At 49.6% G+C, this 20,298-nt stretch overlaps 1 protein-coding gene and 1 long non-coding RNA gene across 4 annotated transcripts in view; one reads left to right on the forward strand and one right to left on the reverse strand.

The window, feature by feature from the left end:
- AJUBA (ajuba LIM protein) overlaps positions 1 to 20,298 on the reverse strand; it is a 29,598-nt gene extending 9,300 nt beyond the window's left edge. The window contains exons 1-8 of one of the 3 annotated variants that reach the window (XM_025442627.3): positions 18,739 to 20,298; positions 15,882 to 15,983; positions 14,146 to 14,213; positions 13,949 to 14,011; positions 13,112 to 13,242; positions 12,976 to 13,027; positions 12,185 to 12,253; positions 10,271 to 11,727 (exon numbers count right to left, since the gene is read on the reverse strand). In XM_025442627.3, coding sequence (XP_025298412.1) covers positions 11,602 to 11,727; positions 12,185 to 12,253; positions 12,976 to 13,027; positions 13,112 to 13,242; positions 13,949 to 14,011; positions 14,146 to 14,213; positions 15,882 to 15,983; positions 18,739 to 19,774 — 1,647 coding nt within the window. In that variant the 5' untranslated portion in view covers positions 19,775 to 20,298 and the 3' untranslated portion in view covers positions 10,271 to 11,601. Of the gene's footprint in view, positions 1 to 10,270; positions 11,728 to 12,184; positions 12,254 to 12,975; positions 13,028 to 13,111; positions 13,243 to 13,948; positions 14,012 to 14,145; positions 14,214 to 15,105; positions 15,307 to 15,881; positions 15,984 to 18,738 lie in introns of those variants that run through there. The other 2 variants (XM_025442626.3, XM_025442628.3) reach the window with 2 other exon arrangements.
- Positions 49 to 11,119, forward strand: LOC112656980 (uncharacterized). Its single transcript, XR_004817866.2, has 3 exons — positions 49 to 461; positions 4,117 to 4,255; positions 8,799 to 11,119. It is a non-coding gene; the product is annotated as an uncharacterized LOC112656980 (long non-coding RNA).

Genomic DNA, 20,298 nt, shown 5'->3' on the forward strand with positions numbered 1-20,298 from the left:
CCTGCCGGGGGCGGGCCACGCTCGAGGCGGGAACGGCAGGCCCCGCCCCTCGCCGAGCGCGCGGCCCTGGTCCTCCACCGCCGGTGAGCCCGGCTTCTGGCTTCTGGATCGGGGGCTGAGAAGGCCTCTTTGGCTTTTTCCGAGTACCTGCCCCTTGTAGAGGGCAAAAGTTGAGAAAATGATAATTGTTTATTGAAGGCCTGCAGTGAGTCAGGAACTGCGTCAAGCAAGAGTTTCCTTGCCATTCCTCATTTCGTCCTCGTGTCGGCTCTTCGTACAGTGTCCTACGAGGGAGTCGCTATCATACCCGTTTTACAGAGGGGAAAACTAAGGCGCAAAGAAATACCTTGTTCAAAGTCGCAGCTCACGGCCTAAACCCGACGGAGCGGCCCTCTGAACCTTCCCAGACCCGCCGCCCACACTGAGCCGACCAGTCTCCTCAGTCTGATGCAGCCCCCTGGGTCAGCTTCTTCTCTAATGTCCTCCCCCAGGCTCCCCTGACCTCTCCATTATCTGTCATCCTTCATTCAGCTTGCTCGCTCACACTTCCTTATTCATGCTCTCTCACTCATGCTCTCTCTCTTCCTCCTCCTTACCTCCCTGCCTCCTCTTTAAACTATAGGGGCATTTAGGGACACCTGGGTGGCTCAGTGGTTGAGCAGGTTGAGCATCGGCCTTGGGCTCAGTGTGTGATCCTCCTCCCCCATCAAATCCCCCATCAAGTCCTGCATCAGGCTCCCTGCATGGAGCCTGCTTCTCCCTCTGCCAATGTCTCTGCCTCTCTCTCTCTCTCTCTCTCTCTGTCTCTCATGAATACATAAATAAAATCTTTAAAAAAAAAAAAAGAGCTATAGGGGCATTCATTGTTTGCTTAATAAGTCTGGAGCTGGAGGTCCCAAAGCCTTTTAGTAGCTCTGTGGTCAAGGTTCTTTGCAGTTCTTTTTGCATTTCCCTCATGGTCACAAGGTAGCTGCAGAAATCCAAGAAGTACATCCAACTCAACAGCAACCCAATTGGGAAGGAAGGGGAGGAACCTTCTTTCTGTAACACTCCGGGAAGAAAATCTTTCCCAAAGTACCCAGCAGACTTTCCCATATGTCTCATTGGCCAGTCTGGGTCACTTGTGCATCTCTAGATCAATGAGCTAGATGTCTTCCATTTGCCCCCCAGATGCACATTCTGGTTTTTGACACAGTATGTAGACCTGTAAGTACTTCGGGGCTCCTGTATTCTCTGACTGCTTTCAGCCAATGAGGGATCTCAACAGGAGGTTGGATGGGAGGAGGGGGACAGGTACCTCTGACACCACTTCCACCCTCTTTTCAAAGATGACTGGAATGTAGTTATTAAGTGAATTATTTGAAAAATAATATTTGATACTGAATAAGTTACACCAAGTTTCTCAAATCTCTTGCATCAGAGAAGCTGATAGACTGGAATCTTGGTTAGGCAGGCAGGGTGATAGTTTCATTTTTTCCTTTAGTACTAACTACAGAGTTCTACTAGCAACACATAGAGGAATAGTGCAATCCAGTGCAGAAATTTTATTTCCCTGGTCATCTTGTCAGCTGCCACCTTTCATGCTTAATATTAAAGTGCTGTCATTTTCTACGGCTTTTAAAAATCATTTATGCTTCCTCAGCTCTGTGGTGCAGCATCATTTAATATCAGACATAATGTCCCTAACAAACGATACTTGGAACAAAATAGCCAGCCTGCTTTAGTGACTCAGAGCTGGTCACAAATCGACTGAAATTTTGTGTCTCATATTTGTCAAGTTTTATAATATGGTACTATACGAGCCTTGGCTAAGCAGCTCTAAAGGACCTGGGGAATGAGGAGGTGAAGGGTGCAGAGGCCTGTCTTCAGGTAGGGTGGGGGAGGGAGAGCCATGGGAAGCCTTGAACTGGATCAAACTTTCATATGCAATTATCTGTTCCATTTCTCTCTCTCTCTCTCTCTCTCTCTCTCTCTCTCTTTCTCTCTATCGGTGACCTTGGGATTCAGGTTCTTTATTTGTCAGAAGGAAGAAATGACATATTTCTAGCTCCTCCTGGGATGCCTGGGTGGCTCAGAGGTTAAGCATCTAGCTCCTCGGATCTCATAGTGTTGATGTAATGATCAAATGAGATAATGGCTGAGAGTGCTTTGGAAAGACTATCAAAGTGAGGTATTTTAAAATTGACACTTACTGAGCACGTATTAAGTGCCTTGGGAGACTCACAGAAAAATATGACCCAGTCCCTGCCCTGAGGAAGTCCATGATCTACTTGAGAAGATAAGACATGCACATGAAAAACAATACAAGGCAGCAAAAACATGTCAAAAGAGCAGTTTAGATTATAAATATTTGAGAAACTTAAAAGAAGGAATAGAACCTTTTCTTGGGCAGCCCTGGTGGCACAGCGGTTTAGCACCACCTGCAGCCTGGGACGTGATCCTGGGGACCCGGGATCAAGTCCCACTCCTGGCTCCGTGCATGGGGCCTGCTTCTCTCTCTGCCTGTGTCTCTGCCTCTCTCTCACTCTCTGTGTCTATCATGAATAAATAAAATAAAATCTTTAAAAAAAGAGAGAGAAACTTTTCTGCAGGAATGGATAGGAAAGACTAGGAAATCAATCTTATCTTAACTGGGTCTAAAAGGAGAAAAAATTTTGATTCTTTAGAATGGAGGAAACATCCCAGCAAGCAGAGGCAGAGACAGAGTCCAAGATGCTTTCTGGACTAAAGCTAGAAAGCTAGATCGGACTGGCTGAAGTGAAGGATAGGACAGTTCTACATAAGACTAGAACATTGAGCCTATAGACTCTTGGCAATAAAAACTGTAGCAAAGTACTGAAAAAGATCTTATAATCACACATCATCTCGTGTCCTTGAACAAGTAGGATTTGCAAGAGAAGCCCTAGAATTTGTTCTCTTTCTTTCTCCCTCTCACCCCTTCTTTTTTTTTTTTCTCCCAGATTAAAAAAAAAGAATGTGCACACGGGTACCTGGCTGGCTCAGTCAGAAAGAACATGGGATTCTTGATCTCAGGGTTGTGAGTTCAAGCCCCACATTGGGTGCAGAGATTATTACTAAAACAAAAACTAACAATACACACAAAGTTTTATTTAGGTATTTTCACATACCTAATATGTACAAGGATCCTGGAGACCTGGGATCGAGTCCCACGTCGGGCTCCCTGTATGGGGCCTGCTTCTCCCTCTGCCTGTGTCTCTGCCTCTCTCTCTGTGTCTCTCATGAATAAATAAATAAAATCTTTAAAAGATAAATAAATAAATGGAATCAAATAAAGATGTACTCTTTTTTGTCTGGCTTATGTCACTCAGCATAATTTTGCAATTCATACATGTTGTTGCTAGTATCAATAATCCATTTAAGTTCATGTCTTTTTATTGCTGAGAAGTAGTACAGAATCCCCTTTAAAAGCTTCAGTAGTTTGGATTTGTAGTTAAGGAAGTATTTCTTCCATGACCCTAACATACCTATCTCAGTGGTTAGGATACAGAGGCACTTATTTGTTGCAGGAATGAATTTTGGCCACCCCGACAATGCTAATTCCTTATATAGTTTTGTTTGTTCTGTGAAATGCTTGACCTTTATGGGCCTGTCTCTTCATCAGTGTTGTTCATCTCACATTCTGCTATGCCATATGCAAAATACAATCACTCACTTCTTAAATGTTCTTTAATGATAAAGCCAAGAGCATGCTCAAAAGTATTCCTGAGGGATCCCTGGGTGGCACAGCGGTTTGGCGCCTGCCTTTGGCCCAGGGCGCGATCCTGGAGACCCGGGATCGAATCCCACATCAGGCTCCCAGTGCATGGAGCCTGCTTCTCCCTCTGCCTGTGTCTCTGCCTCTCTCTCTCTCTGTGTGACTATCATAAATAAATAAAAAAAAAAAAAAAAAAAAGTATTCCTGAGCTAGATTCCTACAGGGATTTGGCGGGGAGGGTGCAGAAAGATAAATTAGGCATAACTCCTGCCCACAATCTAGCTCTACATTCTTGAAGACATTGCTCTTGATCAAATATTAAAGAAATATTAATGTGTATGTTTTTAACTTGATGATAAATGCAAATGGGAGCCTGAGAAAAAGTTTACTTAACCTTTCAGACTTGGACATTCCCTTGCTGCATTGTTTAGAATTACAGAGAAGAATGGAGATGGAGATTTGCTGAGAACACCTGCAAAAACTCTGCCTCCCACACTCTAGCTTGGAAACAAAATGGTGCTACAAAGATAGAAATTTCAGGTGAGTATTTAGTACATATCTATATATCAAACTAATGAAAACATTTGAGTAGAATATGGCTTTACATGGAAAATTTAGGATTAAATAACCAGTTTCAAAGCCAGGATGTTAAAAGAGCCATTGGACTATGGAATCACTTTACTGAGCAATTGTTTAGGAAATTAAAAAAAAAAAAGAGCCATACCACTTTGAAAGAATCCAAAGACAAGTAGCAAGAATGTACTTGTATTAGGGACCCAGGAATGAGTTTCAGGAATAAAATTTACAGGCAGTCAAGAGGTTTTAGAATTATTTTCAAAGGTGTTCACTGGAAAATGAAGGTATTCAGAGACACAACTATTGATGATTAAGCTAGGAAATTCCATGCCCATTGTAAGTATATGATTTAAGGAGGAAACAAGTGGATAAAGAAAATATGTAATCAACCTATGGCATCAAATGAAAATTATAGAACAAATGTTCATAATGTGCCATTCTTCAATTGTTTAACCATACCAAGGGGATTTCAAACCCAGCCCCCTTGTGGCTTCAAGGGTTGCCTGTCTATTCATGGAAACTTTTGTTATACAAACTGAAATGAGCCGGTTTTTACTTTGAGACACATTGTGAACTAGTATATAAATAAGACCTGATAGGACATTTTGGATCTCAAAGAAAAGCTGAGAAATTGGCTCAAAAAAAAAAAATGGGACAGATTGAAACAATTTTTACCAAAGGAATATGAGACAGTAAAGGAAATTGATTCAGAAGAAGACTAGTATCATTTTGAAAAGCTAGACATGGTGTGCAATTCTTGTTATAAGGATTGAGTGTGCTACTATAATGAGAAAACATGTGCCAGGCTGATGAAAGTATTTCCCTGGATTTTAACCTGATGATGACACTGTCTTATATTGAGTTGCATATGAAAGAGATTTTCTCCTTTAAAAACTGTATCGGAACCAGTGGGAGAAACAGGCCAACCAAAGGGCATTTGGAGTTTCATGCTTGGGAAGAACATACATTGCAAATTTTGAAATGCCTCCTAAGATTAAGGTGTTATGGCAAAAAAAAAAAAAAAAAAAAAAAAAAAGAAGAAAAAAGAGCAAAACCTTGAGGAAGTTAGCAATTTAGTGTACTTTCTAAATTCCATTTACCAACAGAAATTTTGCTAAACTAATTTACAGTATACAACCATGGTAGCCAAGTAGATTAAATATTACATCTGGATTTCCCATGACTGGGTTGCCATATGAAAAGTCCAGGCATAGGGATGCCTGGATGACTCAGTCGATTAAACCCCTGAGTGGGGTTCTGCACTCAGCAGGGAGTCTGCTTAAGATTCTCCCTTTCCTTCTTCCTCTGCTCCTCCCGCTAGTCATGCTCTCTCTCTCTCAAATAAATAAATCTTTTTTTTTAAGATTTTATTTATTCATTCATGAGAGAGAGACACACACAGAGAGAGAGAGAGAGAGAGAGAGAGAGGCAGAGACACAGGTAGAGGGAGAAGCAGGCTCCATGCAGGGAGCCCCACGTGGGACTTGATCCTGGGATTCCAGAATCATGCCCTGGGCTGAAGGTGGCGCTAAACCGCTGAGCCACCCGGGCTGCTCTCAAATAAATAAATCTTAAGAAAACAACAAAACAAAACAAAAACCCAGGCATAGGTCATTCTGGAATGGATGCTTTTCCTGGGCAACATTTCAAAACTAATTTATAGATATCTTTAAATCATTATTAAATGATTATTAATGGGAGGCTCTATGGATGGGGAGCCCATCAGGATCATCCAAATCATCAAAAGTCTACGTGAGCCAGGCAGGTAAGCAGTGTGTGAAGCACAAAGGGTGGTAAGGACTGTGACGAATGAAAGGAGAGAATATACACAATAAAGGAGCAGCCATCACTTGGTTCCAACTAGTTGCTGCCTTGTGAGACTGTAAGGCCAGGGTGACAGATCTTCTGATGATTCAAAAAACTTTAGAAACTCTGTTCTTCATGTACAATGTCCAGATTTTTATGTGAAATCTCCTGAACTGTAAATGTTGACAACCAGTTATTTTATTTGTAACAGCTTATTATTACTATTGAGGCAGTACACGTGTATTGTATAAAAATAGAAAATGTAGGCCAACAATAATAAAACATACTCTCCCACTCAGAGATCACCATTGCTAACACCTTAATGCATACCCTTCCAAATCTTTTCTTTTCATACATACATAGACATTTTGAAAACAAAATATGAGTACTCTGTACTCGTTTCATAACTGGCGTTTTATTAATGATTTTGATCTTTCCATCTCAGTAAACTTTCAACTAATCTCCTGTCCATATAAAAAATTTTCCAGTTGACTCCAAATACCTTTTATAGCAATTTGCTTAAACCAATAGGGAATCCAGGATCACACATGTATCATTATCAGATAGCTTAAGTCTCTCTAATCTAGCAGTTCTGAATTTTTTAAAAACCATACTGACTTGGAAACAAACTAAAGGTTGCTGGGGGGGAGGTGGGTGAGGAGATGGGGTAACTGGGTGATGGGCATTAAAGGAGGGCATGTGCTGTGATGACTGGGCAATATATGCAACTGATGAATTATTGAACTCTACATCTGAAACTAATGATGACTATATGTTGGTTAGTTGAATTAAAAAAAAAAGATGCGCTCACTTTGGCAGCACATACATTAAATTTTAAAAAAAGAAAAAAATATCGTACTGAAGAGAGTTGGCCAGTTGCCCCGCAGAACACCTCCCCTCCTAGGTTTGTCTAGTTGCTTCCTCCTAGCATCTGTTACTTTCTTTATTCCCAGCACTGCCTGTAAACTGTAAGCTACAGGCACTGTAACCTGTAAACAAGTGGGGCACAGCTAGACTACACACTAGGTTGGATTATATACTTGCCTCACACCAGAACTGGTCGACTGGTTAGTGAGGCCAAGACCATAAACTGATGGGTTACTTGGCACTATGTTAATGTCCACTTGTCTGCAAACTATTTCACTTATCATCTTAACTCCAATTAATACACTTTACCAGAATCAATAATTTTATTCAAGTTCATAAGATGCTGTTTGTCCAACTCTATCATTTCTTTCTACATTTGTTAGCTGGCATTTACTCCTCCTTAATGAGGGTTCAAATTAATATTATAAAAAATAACTCCCAGTGGGCCAAAGAATGCATTTGCCGGCAGCAGGATTTGTCTATAGGCTGCCACCTTCTGATCTACAATCCAAGTCCAACAAAGTCTCCCCCTGTCATCTGTACCTTGCAGCATTAGGTCTTTTGTTTGTAACACTCAACTACTTTGCACTTGGTGACATGTTGCTTGTAATCTTCTCAAGGCATTTTATGTGTGTATTTTGTCTCCCTGGCTAGACGGTGACCTCCTCAAGGGCAGGGACTCTCCTGCAGCCGTCTTTCCTTTGCTTGTTGTAATGTGCCTTTTTTTTTTTTTAAAGATTTTATTTATTCATTCATGAGAGAGAGAGAGAGAGAGAGAGAGAGAGAGGCAGAGACACAGGTGGAGGGAGAAGTAGGCTCCATGGAGGAAGCCTGATGTAGGACTTGATCCCAGGACTCCAGGATCATGCCCTGATCCAAAGGCAGATGCTCAACCACTGAGCCACCCAGGTGTCCCTCCTAATGTGCTTTTAAAGGTGCTTTGGTTATTTCTAATTCAAATTAGCAAGAAGAAAAAAAAAAAAGCACTAGTAAGAGCCAAAAGTTTTCATTATTGTCTCTTGAATTCCCTGGCTTTCCCACTAAAACTTTCCTTAATTATCTATCATAATGAAGAGCTGATCGAATTTACAATTTACTTGTGGGAGTCCCTGTGATGAGGATGAGGGCTGGTGTAGGAGGGAAGAGGGGGAAATAAGCTCTTTCTTAAGTCTTCAAAAGTGGGAAAGTCATTTTCCAGTTGCATGACCTTGGGTAAAGTGCTGTTATCACTCAGTTTCTATTTCTTCCTTCGGTCAAATGAGGTCACTGGGTTCTCTCTAAAATCACACCCTGCTTGGCTCTAACTCTAGCATTCGAGCCTAACCTGCACCTTTCAGCAGATGTTTCTCCTAACCCACGTCTCCCTGCTTGGGTAGCCGCCTGGCTCCCTTCACATGGGGCAGTGTGATCCTTTCTAAGGGGTAGGTGGACAGAATCTGCCTCTGACAACTCTCCAAACACCAGTTAGACTGCTCTAATTCATCCATCCCAGTGTCACTTGGCTTGTTTCCAGGGTCAAACCTCAGTTCTTCACAACCAGGGCCAAGTGTGGATATTCCAAGGGGTCTACAACAGGAATTGGCACAGCAGAGGCTATCTTAGGTCTTCCTTTGCTGTGAGGCAGAATGGAGAGAACAGAGATTATCCCTGTTCTGGAGCCCCCTCATATTTGGGCTCCAGATGACCCCAGGCCAGCTCTGGGCTCTAGATCCTTCTTCATTTTTTTTTTTTTTCTCTAGATCCTTCTAAACAAGAAAATGCTTTTGCTCCCTGATTTTTCCAATCCTTTTGTCTCAGTTCTATTGGTCTCCCGTCTCTCGTTATATCCTTTTAGGTACAACCTCAAGGACCTCATCCAGCTGGCTTTACGTGCTTCAAAATAGCTTTCTCTACTTCCTCGACTGAGGACAGTCTCTATCCTGATTACAAATGGAATCTTACCATTTCCCTGGGCTAGAGAGCTCCAGGTGGTGAAGGGGGAAGCAGGTCTCTAAGGAGTGAGCAGAGAGAACCACCACCAGCCTTATTCTTCACAAACCACGTTCAAGCCTGTAGTCAATGGGGCTGACCAGAGCAAAGAGCCAAAGTTGGCCGTGAAAGCCTGACCCCTGTACTGTGACTCATCCAGAGACACAAAATGGATGTGTAATCCTTCCATTTCCCCTCTCCCCATCTTAGGCCTAGTGGCTGTTGATGAAAACCAGGTGGTAAGTTGGCCAAATAAGGTCTACCTGTTGCGCTCTCCTTTGCAGAGCCCCAGGTATCTATCAGTTGTAGATATTAAATAGAACCTTTAATACGTACAGATGTACAGTCTCCCAGAGAACAAGAAGGGAAATTCTTGTGACGCAGTCACACTTGGGAGCCTGCCAGTGGTATGAGGTGGCTGAGGCTGCTCCTCTGCCACGGCCTGCCTTCCCTGGGCCTGGCCTCATCAGCACTTGTTTTTTCTTGGGAAGGAGGGAGAGAGTAGCCCCAGGGGTAAGAACAGAGTCTTGGGGAGCTCCAGGGCTGGCACAGATGAGCGCAGACCCAGAAAGGAATCAGCCAGTCAGCAACAGATGGGAGGCTGAAATCAGAGTAGAAAACAAAAGGTTGAAGTGGACACGACCCCCCAAGAGTTAAAGAAGGGATGGACGTAAAGATATACATGTTTGTCTGGATTCGCATGCGCAGAAAACAGCCTGGTGAGAAAATTACCCAGTCTCTGAATTCACTTATTTAATAATAATAATTCAGAAGAAGCAATCTCAGCTGTAGACCAAGTCATCTAGTTTCAGAACATTCATCCCTCGAAAAAAAGTGCATCCCTCTGGCAGTCAGTGGTATAGATATGAGCTCTCCCTTTCACTCATACACTCATGCACAGGCCTCTGTGACTCCAGCTTGGCTGACACAGCCACCTTAGAATAACCCCTAAACGCAGGATTTCTGTTCTCGGGAGTCACCATATCCAATGTTACTCTAAGCAACAGAGAGTAAAGGATATAAGATTATTGTATTAATTTGCCTAGAACCAATTCACCTAGAGACAGTCTAAAATATTTATCAAATCTGCAGCATTTCAAAAGGATTTAGTAGATTCACCCTTTCACTTTTTATCATTCTGGTCTATGTAAACTTTTTTAGCCAACTGAATATGCCCCATGCTTGTTCATTTGTTCATTAGAATACATTGGCATTTTTAACTGCAGGAATGTAGAAGTTAGACCAAAGCATCAAAATCATGAGCTCCATTACATTATCCAAGGCACCTAATTTGTAAAGGAATATTTGATTAAGAAACACAAAAAATGATACACGAAATATCTGTACCAATTATATTTATTGCTAGGAACTTTAAACTTTTTAGAAAAGCATTTGAAAAGTAGATAACATAGGAAAAGATGTCCATAAAGGTAGGAAGCAATCTCATCATTTACAAAGTGCTGCAAATTTGATAAATTTATGTTAACAATAAATCAGAAGTACTGTTCAATGAATAGATACAAATCCTTAAAACACCCAAAACATAGAAACAGAACCCCTAAATGGCTATAAAAACACTCCAAAGGGAATTGGAACTTTTGGCAAACTGGTCATTAAGTGACGTAAACTTTGGCAGCAATTTCTGCCCAAGTGTCTTGTCTCTGTGCTTTTAATAAAACCATCTTTTCTCAACTGGAAAAAAGCAAAGTAAACTTTAAGCATTTAAGTCTCCTGTGAATTTGCTTTAAGAGACCGATTTTAGACAAACAGACTAGAACCAGGTCAAAGTGTGCTGCCCCTCTGGCTCCCCAGAACCTCAGAGCTTAGGGGATGTAGTGGTTGTAATCCTGGATCCCTCTGTGGGGTGGCAGGTCTGGAGTGGTGAGCTACTGTGAGGGAACTGGGGTAACTGTGACCTGAGAAGAAAGGAGCGAGGGAGTGAGTGTGTGTCTGTGAAATATGCCTCTGTGTGTATAAACAGGGCTGGAGGGCTCAGTGCCCCCCACTCCCAAAGATCCACCTGTTACATCCCCGAGCCGAAGAGAAGAGGAAGCCAGTATAGGCACCCACCTAGCCTTCCCAGGCCCACGTGAGTCCCTGAGAAACAGGCCACACAAGCAGCAGACCCACCCCGAGCTGTCCCCCTTCCCAGCACGAGTGAGCAGCTCTACTGGTCCTTAGAGCAAAGGTGGCCAAAAAACAACTCATTAATAAAGTCCAGTTTCTACCTCTTCATCCAGATTCAGAGATAAGGTACTGTGGGAAGACCCTGCTGACCCTATAGCTGAGGGGTGCAAGAGTGAGGAGTGTTTATGGTGTCCTCTCTTCCTATAATTCAAAGCCAGAACATTGCTTGACTTATGCATAAATGTATACTGGAGATGCAGACTAGAAAGTACTGGAACCTGCCTGTGCATGCCTGAGTATATGCTACAGCACGGGCTGCACACACGGAAAGAAAGCCAGTCACCCCACCATGGCAATGGAAGGTTCCTTCTCCACAGTTCATTTGGAATGTCTTATCTTTGGGTCTCTGGCCCTTGGGGCCCTCCCCAGAGGACTCTTCTGCCTGGCCTAGGAGTGCCTTCCTTGCCTCAGCTGGCCTCAGAGGGGCCCTCTGGCCAGAGGAGTTTGTCAGGGGTGGCAAAGGCAGCAGCGGTGACCGCAGGTCAGATATAGTTGGCAGGGGGCTGACGGGCACTGAGCCGCTGCATGTGACAGCCGTGGCAGAGCAAGTGCCCATCCAGAGGGAAGCAGCAGCAGCCTTCCTCATCGCTCAGCTGCATCCGGCAGTCCTAGGGAAGAAGGACCCCTAGTTCACCTCAGCCCAGGCAGCTCAGATATCTTGGGAGTCTGCCCTGCTAACACCAGCCTCCTAACACTGGAAGAAAGGGGGTGGGGTTGGAAGGGATGGACTCCCAGAGAAGCCTGAGAAGTACCTCAGCAGGACAGCAGGTGTCGCTGCTACAGCAGAAATAATGAGCCAGATTCCCATTTGCAGTGGTTACCAGGACCAGGAGTCCCCAGTTTAGTCTCGCCTCTGCCTCTAGGGAAGCCAGATTCAGAAAGGACTAAACACCCAGGACCAGAGATAGTGGCTGGAGGATGGGAGAGATACTGGAGACAGGTCACAGCACTTGCCGGGTTTCCATGCCTTAGACTTCTCCTACAGACTTGGCCAGTCCAGAGACATGCCTCCTCCCCGGGCCCCATCCCCATTCTCCCCCAGCAGCCCTGGCCCCTAACACTCACCTCACAGTGGTAGCACTCAAAGTGATAATCCCGGTCCATAGAAATCACCCTCACAATGTCCTCACAGCCCTGAAATGATGCAGACCCCCAGAGGATAAGCACAGCATGACAATCCCAACTCTACCCTCCCCGTGCCCCAATAGGAAAATCATAAAAGGCCTCCAGAGAGAGCTCTCTGCGATCATCTAACTATAGCTTTGAGATGGCCTTTGCAAATCCTATTAGAACTTTTCCTCCTCCCCTTCCTTGGCGCTGCCTCCAAGGGCATGTCCTCTCATAGTCCTCCCTCTGTCCGGCAGCTCTGCCCTTACCTATCTCTCCCAGCTGCAGGGAGGAAAAAGGGGCAGGCAGCATAAGTAATGTAAGCTAAGCTGGGAACAAGGAAGATCCAGGAGGGTCTGGTACCTCACTGGCTTTTGGATTCTCTCCCTAGGCAAGTGAGTAGCACGCGCAGCACAAATCATTGCTGACATCTTCCTACTGGCCCTGAGGATTCTTCCCACCTTTTTCTAGCCCGTACATCTGGGATCTGGTGACCCTGACCTCAAAGAAAGTTTCCTCCTCTGGACTGGGAGAGACGAGATGAAGCCTGGGACCAGTGAGGCTGTCAGACATGTCCAGGCCCGGATGTTAAGGTCACAGTGGTGACCCTGAGAGCAGAGTCACACGGGAATCTTCGCAGAGTACATTCCTCAGCACCACCACCTCCCTCGGGAAGACAGGCCATATGTCCCCGTCCCCTTCCCAGGGGTAGCAGCACTGGCTGCCCCGCAGAACCCAGACATACTGACCTCGGAAGGGAGGATGGGCTGGCCACAGGCCGCACACTTAGGAGCATAGTTTCTGAAAAAGAGAGAGCAGAGAGGAGTTGAGGTTGGCAAATCCCCGAGCCCAGTTCCACACCACACCCCAAGGGAGCAGACTCACTTGTGGTAGTCAGTGACACAGTACACCTGGTTGGAGAAGTCCACTGTGAAGGGGATGCCATCTAGGCACTTGTTGCAAACGATGCATCGGAAGCAGCCTGGGTGATAGGACTTCCCCATGGCCTGCAGAATCTGGCTCATAGGGTGGGAGGAATATCAGACTCCTAGGTTCTCCAGCTCCCCATGGTGCTCCCTGCTGTCCCCCAACCTCATCTTACTCCCTGCTATCCTCCCAGAACAATGCTATGTAATCTGAGGGGCCCTGGGACTCCTAAAACAGAGGCAGAAACCTTGAAAGAGATCTTAGAGAGTATCCGGGCCGGTGGTTCTCATCCCGGGCTGCATATTAGGATCACCCGGAGAGCTTGTAAAACCCAATGCTTGGGTATCACCCCAGAAGTTTTCATCGCTGTCTCCAATGACAACCCAGGCGCTGGTTATTTTCTTTACTTCTTCCCAGATGACCTACTAGGGTTGAGGACCACTGATCTAATCCTATTCCTTCTTATAGAAAAACAAACAAACAAACAAACAACCAAACCCTGAGTTCTAACTGATCCCAGCTACTAGCAGGAAGGGGATTAAGACCTGGGACCCCACACTCCTAGCTCAGCAGAGAGCCTAGCCTGGCTGTGCCTGCAGAATTAGGGATCCAGACTTGACCCTACCAGCAGAGGGAAGCCTGTAAACAGCTGCTCTGGGGAAGAACGAGATGTAAGTGATTAATGTGGTGCTAGGATTCCTCCCTCCACCTTTTCTCAGTACCCACTCTGTCCCTAGTCCCAACCCTCGGCCCCTCAGCCTCACACAGACTCTCAGTTGAAGACATTTTGCTTACCTTCTCCAAAATCAAGTGACCACAGACACAGCATTTCTCTGCTGCCTCCTGAAACCCTGAAAACTAGGGACAAAAATAGAAGACCAAGGGAGGATGTTACCAGTAGAAACGACCTGATCGGTGGAACCCCAAAGGGCTACCAAGAAGGGGGTCCCAGTGTGGGAGCCAATTCCAGGCCCAGGGGACCCCTCACTCACCAGATAATCTTCCTCACAGTACACGGAGCCATTGACGCTGTAGAAAGCCTTGCAGCGCAAAGTTCGCCCTAGAAGCAGTAGACAAAGGACTGGAGCCTATCCCAGGGCCCACATACAGGGCTTCCCTGCCCCAGGTTCACCGTTCTCCAATGTTGCATGATGTATTTAAATCTGGACTTTAGGCCTGTGCTCCTGACTGTCTGTCCTCTCTCGCTCCACAAAAATCCCATCTGATACAATTCCAATTTACTTTGGTTTCATTTCTGCCAACTTCCCTTCTCCTCTGCTCACTGCTCCTTCAGTTCCTGCCTCAAAATTTCCTAGGATCCTGCCCTCCCTAAATGAATGCCTTCCTCTCCAGTGCACATGGAGCCACCAGGAAGTGCAAAGCCAACCCCAGGCTGGGGTACAAGGTAAATGAGCTCTGAACAAGGTGCTGTACAATGGCCATGGAAGCACTGTATAGGCCTTGCCCTCTGGGACCTTTCAACCTAGGGGCCTCTTCGCCTGTGCACAGCTCTCCTGCTCTCCCAGCCCCATCTGTCTACTTCTGGGGACAGGGTCAGCAGAGCTAAGGAAATATTGACCTTACTGCTAGGGACAGAGTGCTTTACTTCGCACTACAGTCAGTTCCCTTTCCCGCTGCACTAGATGGCTCCCCCAAGCTCAGAGAAACCCAGAGAACCCAGGATCTTCTGTGAGCAGACAAGGCATGTGACCAACACTTAGGAAGTGCTCCAGGATGTCTAAATTGTTAGGGAGAGGGGAGGAGTGAGACCCAGGGTGGCGAACGGGCTAGTATGCCACCTCCTCTGTCCTCTTCTGATCAAAATCTCCACTTCCACCTCTGCCCAGTGGTTTACAAAAGCGGACTTAGAAACTCATGAGACACCGAAGGGGTAGAGAGAGGGAAAGAGGCATACTCAGAAGAGGCCCTATAAATAGGTCAGACAGACGAACCTAGGCAGAGGTGGTGGTGGTAGTGGCTGGAGTAGGGGAAGAGAATGAGTGCTGGAGTCAGACAGGCAGAGATAGGAGATTAAAGGTTTAGCAAAGGAATCAAGAGTGGGCAAGCAGTGGGGAGGGGTAATGAGGGAGGTGAGGGAAGGGCTGGGGAGTTAAGGCCCTGGGAGCACCCCCACCCCCACCCCAGGCGGGCCTCCGGAGCCTCCTGAGCTAACAGTGGCGGGCATTCCTGGAGCGTGATGTCATCAGCTTGGCATGGCCCTGTGGCCTGCACTCCAGCGAGGTGGCTGAACTCTGACCAGCCAAGAGAAAACCCCTTTCTCCTCCCCCCATGGCTCCCCACTCCCCCAGCCCACCCCCACCCTTCCCACATTCCAGTCTTTCACTGTCGCCCCAGGCAACTCAGGCTGTCCAGGACCAAACCCCAACAAGGAGAGGCCGAGGCCGGGCTGGAGTCCAGGCTGGGCAAGCAAGGAGGCAGAAGAAAGAGGGAGGGACAGAGGGGAAGAAAGAGACTGAATGTTGGAAGGGAGGAGTGACTCCAGAAAGCAGACCCAACATGGGGGCTGGAGAGCCAGGTAGAGCACAGAGAAGGGAAGGCGGGGCAGCAGTGGATATCTAGACACATGTGGGGGGGCCGGACAGCTGCTCGGAGAACAAGCGAAGTGGCCCAAGCTCTGCTTCCCCTAGGCACTTGAGTGTGTACGCGTGTGGGGCATGCTCAAGGCCTCAGCTCAGCTCCATGCACAAGGCCTAGGGGATACACTCACCACAGGAGCAGCAGACAAAGCACTGGGTGTGGTAGAGGCTGTCCAGGGCCTGGCAGGCATTGCTCTGCCCATAGATGCCTTTGTTGCACTTGATACAGGTGCCTGTGGGGAGAGAAGAGGTTGACAGCATCATGCCCCACGCCCCTAGCTCAAAGCCAGGGATTCAGGATCTTTCCTGACTGCTCTTTCCTGATTGTTCCAGAGGACCACCAGTTGCAGCCTTAGCTTTGATGGCCTCCCTCCTAAGAAGAGAGGATAATGAGAAACGGGATGCAGCTAGGTCTTGGCTGAGCAGACCCATCCTTGTTTACGGATTAATTAACAGATATTTTCTGAGTATCTATTTTGTGCCTAGCAAAAATATGGTGCCCAATACTATGGGATATTGGAGAAACTCAAAGATAATGTTCCTTGATCTTCAAATGTGTAGCTTCTGTCAAGGAGAAAAGACTAACAGACAAGGATATGACCCCTGTTGCACTGTGTGGGACAGAGTCCAAAATGCCAGTTCCTAATGGCTCAGCAGCAGATTTCTAGAGAAAGCAGGCCAGGTTTAAAAAGCGTCCTTGGGACCTCAGTTTCTCCATCTGTAAAATGAGCTTCTATATAGCTACAGAATGACTTCTTACTGCTCCACACCTCCAGGCTTCCTAGGATGGAGAGAAGGATATGGCTCAGCAGAAGGCCCTGTGCATACGGGCCCATGTGAGCATGACTCCTGTGGGGAGGTGGCTGCTAAGAATGTAGGGTGTGTTCCAGGGACTGGAGGTGGCACAGGAAGGTAGGGGGAAGGGAGACAGAATCCCTAATGTCTCCTTGAAATCTATCATGGGAAGGATAGAGCTGAACTGCTCTTCTCTGACATCCCCCCCTAAAATACATACACCTGGCTCTGGCACCTGCCTTTCCTGGGTGTGCTCTTCCCTCCCTCCACTCCCCAATTCCAGGCCCATGAGTGAGGGCTAGGGCCTGTCTTTGGGGAGCAGATCCCAACGGGCCCGCCTCACCCCGCCCCACCTCTCCCCCTCGGCCCACTGCCATACTCCCTGCCTGTTGGGGCCCATCCCAGTCTTTGCCCAGGGGCTTGGGAGCCAGTGCAGCAGCTGCAGCAGCGACTGATGAGCCCAGGCCTGTCCTGCTCCCACCCTTTGGCAGCTGAGCAAGGCTGTAGCCAAGGAAGAGGGCCCCTAACTAGGGGCCAGAGTAGGAGGGTAGTCAGGCTGGGAATTCTGTCAGAGGAGGCAACCTGGCTCTGAGGGAGAAGAGGCCTCTACCTCTGGGGTCAAGATGCCCATAAGACTGAACATCTGTTCCAAGATTGCCATGCCAGGGAGACCCCTCAGAACCATCTTTGGGAAGCCTTGGACAATATGGGAAGACAGGCACAAACTGCTCAGGCATGTCCGCTGTGCCTCCTCTAACCCAGCATATCCACAACCTAGGTTCTTCCTGCAATTATACTGCATTCTGTCCAAGCTCCTTTCTTCCTTTTCACTCTGATGGCTTGCCCAAAGAGACTTATTTCCACTCAACAGCCACTTCTCATGGGCCCCAGAAGGAAACTGCTAAAAGGATCTTGTCACTTAGTCTCCCTTGACCAAAGCATCATCTACTCTAGGCTTTCCTCTCTTAGGATGGGAGGACACGGTTGAACAGGGCAAGGAGGGTCCCGTCCCTGGCAGCCCTGCTACTTCTCAACCTGCCCTCCCTGGCTGGGTTCCTCCCCCGCCTCAACCTGCCCTCTTTAGCAGGGTTCCTCTCCCTACCCGCATTTCGAGCCATAGAGGCGTAGAGCATGGGGTCCAGGGCAGGAACATGGGTGGTGGGAAAGGTGAGAAGAGGCCCTGGGCCTTCCATTTGTGTTCTTTCTACCACATTAACATTTCTTTATATAATGAAGCGGTGACTGTGGGTGCTGGCTAAAAAGATCCTGAAAGATCCCAATATCCTCAGGTAGTTGAGGCATATCATCAATCAATACTTCCTAAAGGTAAACAGCGACTAGGTTTCCTTAACAGCAGCAGAAAATAACGTGCTACTTCAAGCCGGAATTGGATGCAGGTTGTGGCCCAAACTGGAGGCCAGGATATTTCTGGCAGTTACGCAGGGTCGTTAACCTGCTAGGGATGCTGGTGTCCGGGTGGTCAAGGCTAACGCCCTGACTTCCGGAGGTTGGGGAAAGTCGAGGCGGACAGCACCAGGTCTCGGCGTGAACGCCCACGCCCGCAGCACGCCAGCAGGATGGGGACGAGCCCGCAGCAGGTCCCTGCTTCCGTCCCGGAGCGCTTCACCCTCCTTCCCAGGCTCCATTTCCCCGACCGCGGCCACCGCTCGGCGCGTGTTAGCAAGCAGCACCCCGCCACCCCGCCACCCCGCCACCCCGCCCCGCCCCGCCCCGCCCGCGGGCACCTGGAGCGCCCGGGCAGGAGCCGGCACGCACGCGGCCCGCCCGCCCCGCCCCCACCCGCGCATTCCCCGAATTCCTGCGGGCGGAGCTTGGGCCCGGGTGGGGGCGCGGCGCGCAGAAGCCTGCAGGGGCACCGCCGCCGAGGGGGAGCAGGATGGGGGATGCTCTGGCTCCCCACCTAGTCCCCTCCCTACGAGGCCTCCTGCCGCGAGAAACGATGGCTCTGAAGCTTCAAATGGGGCTCACGAGATAATCAGGGAGTTGAGTGTGGCCGGAATAAGGAGCCCCGGGTCCGCTTGAGACCTGGTGGGAGGGGGAAATCCCCCTTGCCTCCTTCTAGCTCCACGTCTCCGCCTCCGACTTCCCGGCGCCGGCAGTTTGGCCGTCGGGCAGCGGGGAGCGGACGCGGTGACGGGTCCCGTCCCGTCCATAACCACTTCTCCCACTCACCGAAGTAGTCCTCTCTGGCCTCCGGCTCCCGCATCCGGGCCCGGGCGGCCTCTGCGGCGAACGCACCCGGCGGCTCCTCGAGACCCGACGGCTCAATCCCCGAGGGCTCCCCGCGGGCGCCGGTTTCTCGCCCACCCGTGCCCACCGTCAGGCGCAGCAACGCTGTTAGCTCATCCTGGTATCGGGCGCCCGCGGCACAGTCCCCGTAGCCGGTCACGGAGTGTCGTCCGGGCTGCGCCCCGCGCCTCTCCAGGGGCCCTGCGGGTCCCACTCCGGCGCCAGCTAGAGCTCCGGGGCTGCCTAGGGCCGGAGGATAGGAGTGGCGGCTTTCCTGGCAGCCGAACCCCGCGGGGCGGTGAGCGCACAGTCGGTCCAGGGCAGCGTGGAGCTCGGGGTAGGCGGACGGCACCCCTCCAGGGGAATAGCCCGCCGGAGCCCCAGCCAGGGGTGGGCCAAACAGGCACGGCCCGGCGGGCAGGGGGCTGCCGTGGCGCTGGTCGTAGCCCATGCTGATGCCGCTGGTACGGTTGCTGCAGGGTCGACTACCTCCGGCTCCGCCTGCTCCCGCCCCATCCAGCAGCAGGCTGCCCCGCGGGCTGGACGGCTTGCTGGCGTCGCTGGCTGAGCTACTGGCGAAACTGGAGCGGGGGCTTAGAGCTGGGGCCGTGGTCTCCAGCCGAAAGTCGGGGGGCAACGACTGAGGTAGAGGCAAGGCCCGGGTGGGAGGCGGCCCCCCGGAGAAGGAGCCTTCGTAGCGCTGCGCCTCAAAGGAGCCGCGCGGGTTCCGCTCAGCGTCCAGGGGGCCCTGCTCCCGGGCTGCCTCCAGCGGCTCATCCCCAGGTCCCCCAGTAGCTCCGCGGGGCCCTGATTTCCTAGGAGCCCCCAACCCACTCAGGCGCCCCTTGCCCGGCCCGGGGGTCCCATCAGACCCAGACCGGCTGGATTCACCCTTTCTGCGGCCGAACTTGGCGCTGCCGGAGTCCGAGAGCCTTAACTTCTCCAGCAGGCGACTAGCTTTCTCCCCTAACCGCTCCATGCCCTCGGGCCAGGGGCCTCCAGTCCCCTCCCCGCCCGGCACCCTGCAGCGTCTCGGCGGCCGCTTCTCTTTGCCCGCGGCCGGACTCCGGTTCCCCGGGGGCACGGGGTGGGCACAGGGGTCTAGTGGGCGGCCCGGATGCCCGGCGCCGGGAATCCCGCAGCATCCCCCGGCGAGAGGGGCTGCTTCCCCCCGCGCACCAGGAGCCAAGCGGGGCCAGAAGGGCGTACGGCCGCGGCTGTCCCGTCCGCCGGTCTGCCTGTCCCCGAGTCCACTCGCCCGGCCGCCCCGCTCTGCCCGGCCCCCGCCCCCCTCGCTCTCACGCTCAACACGGACCGAACTTCTCTCCCAAACTTTTGTCTGCCTGGCCGGATCTACTTTCCGGGAGGGGTGGAGCGCCGAGTGCGAGAGGAAGGGGGTGTCTGCGCAGGGATCCCGGGACGCCGGCGGGGGCGGGCGGTGCTGGCGCTGCCCGTCCTGGGGTGGAGACCCGCCGACTGGAGGCCAGAGGCGGCCGAGGGGCG

This window comes from Canis lupus, chromosome 8, assembly GCF_003254725.2.
Source record: "Canis lupus dingo isolate Sandy chromosome 8, ASM325472v2, whole genome shotgun sequence".
NCBI classification, from domain to species: Eukaryota; Metazoa; Chordata; class Mammalia; order Carnivora; family Canidae; genus Canis; species Canis lupus.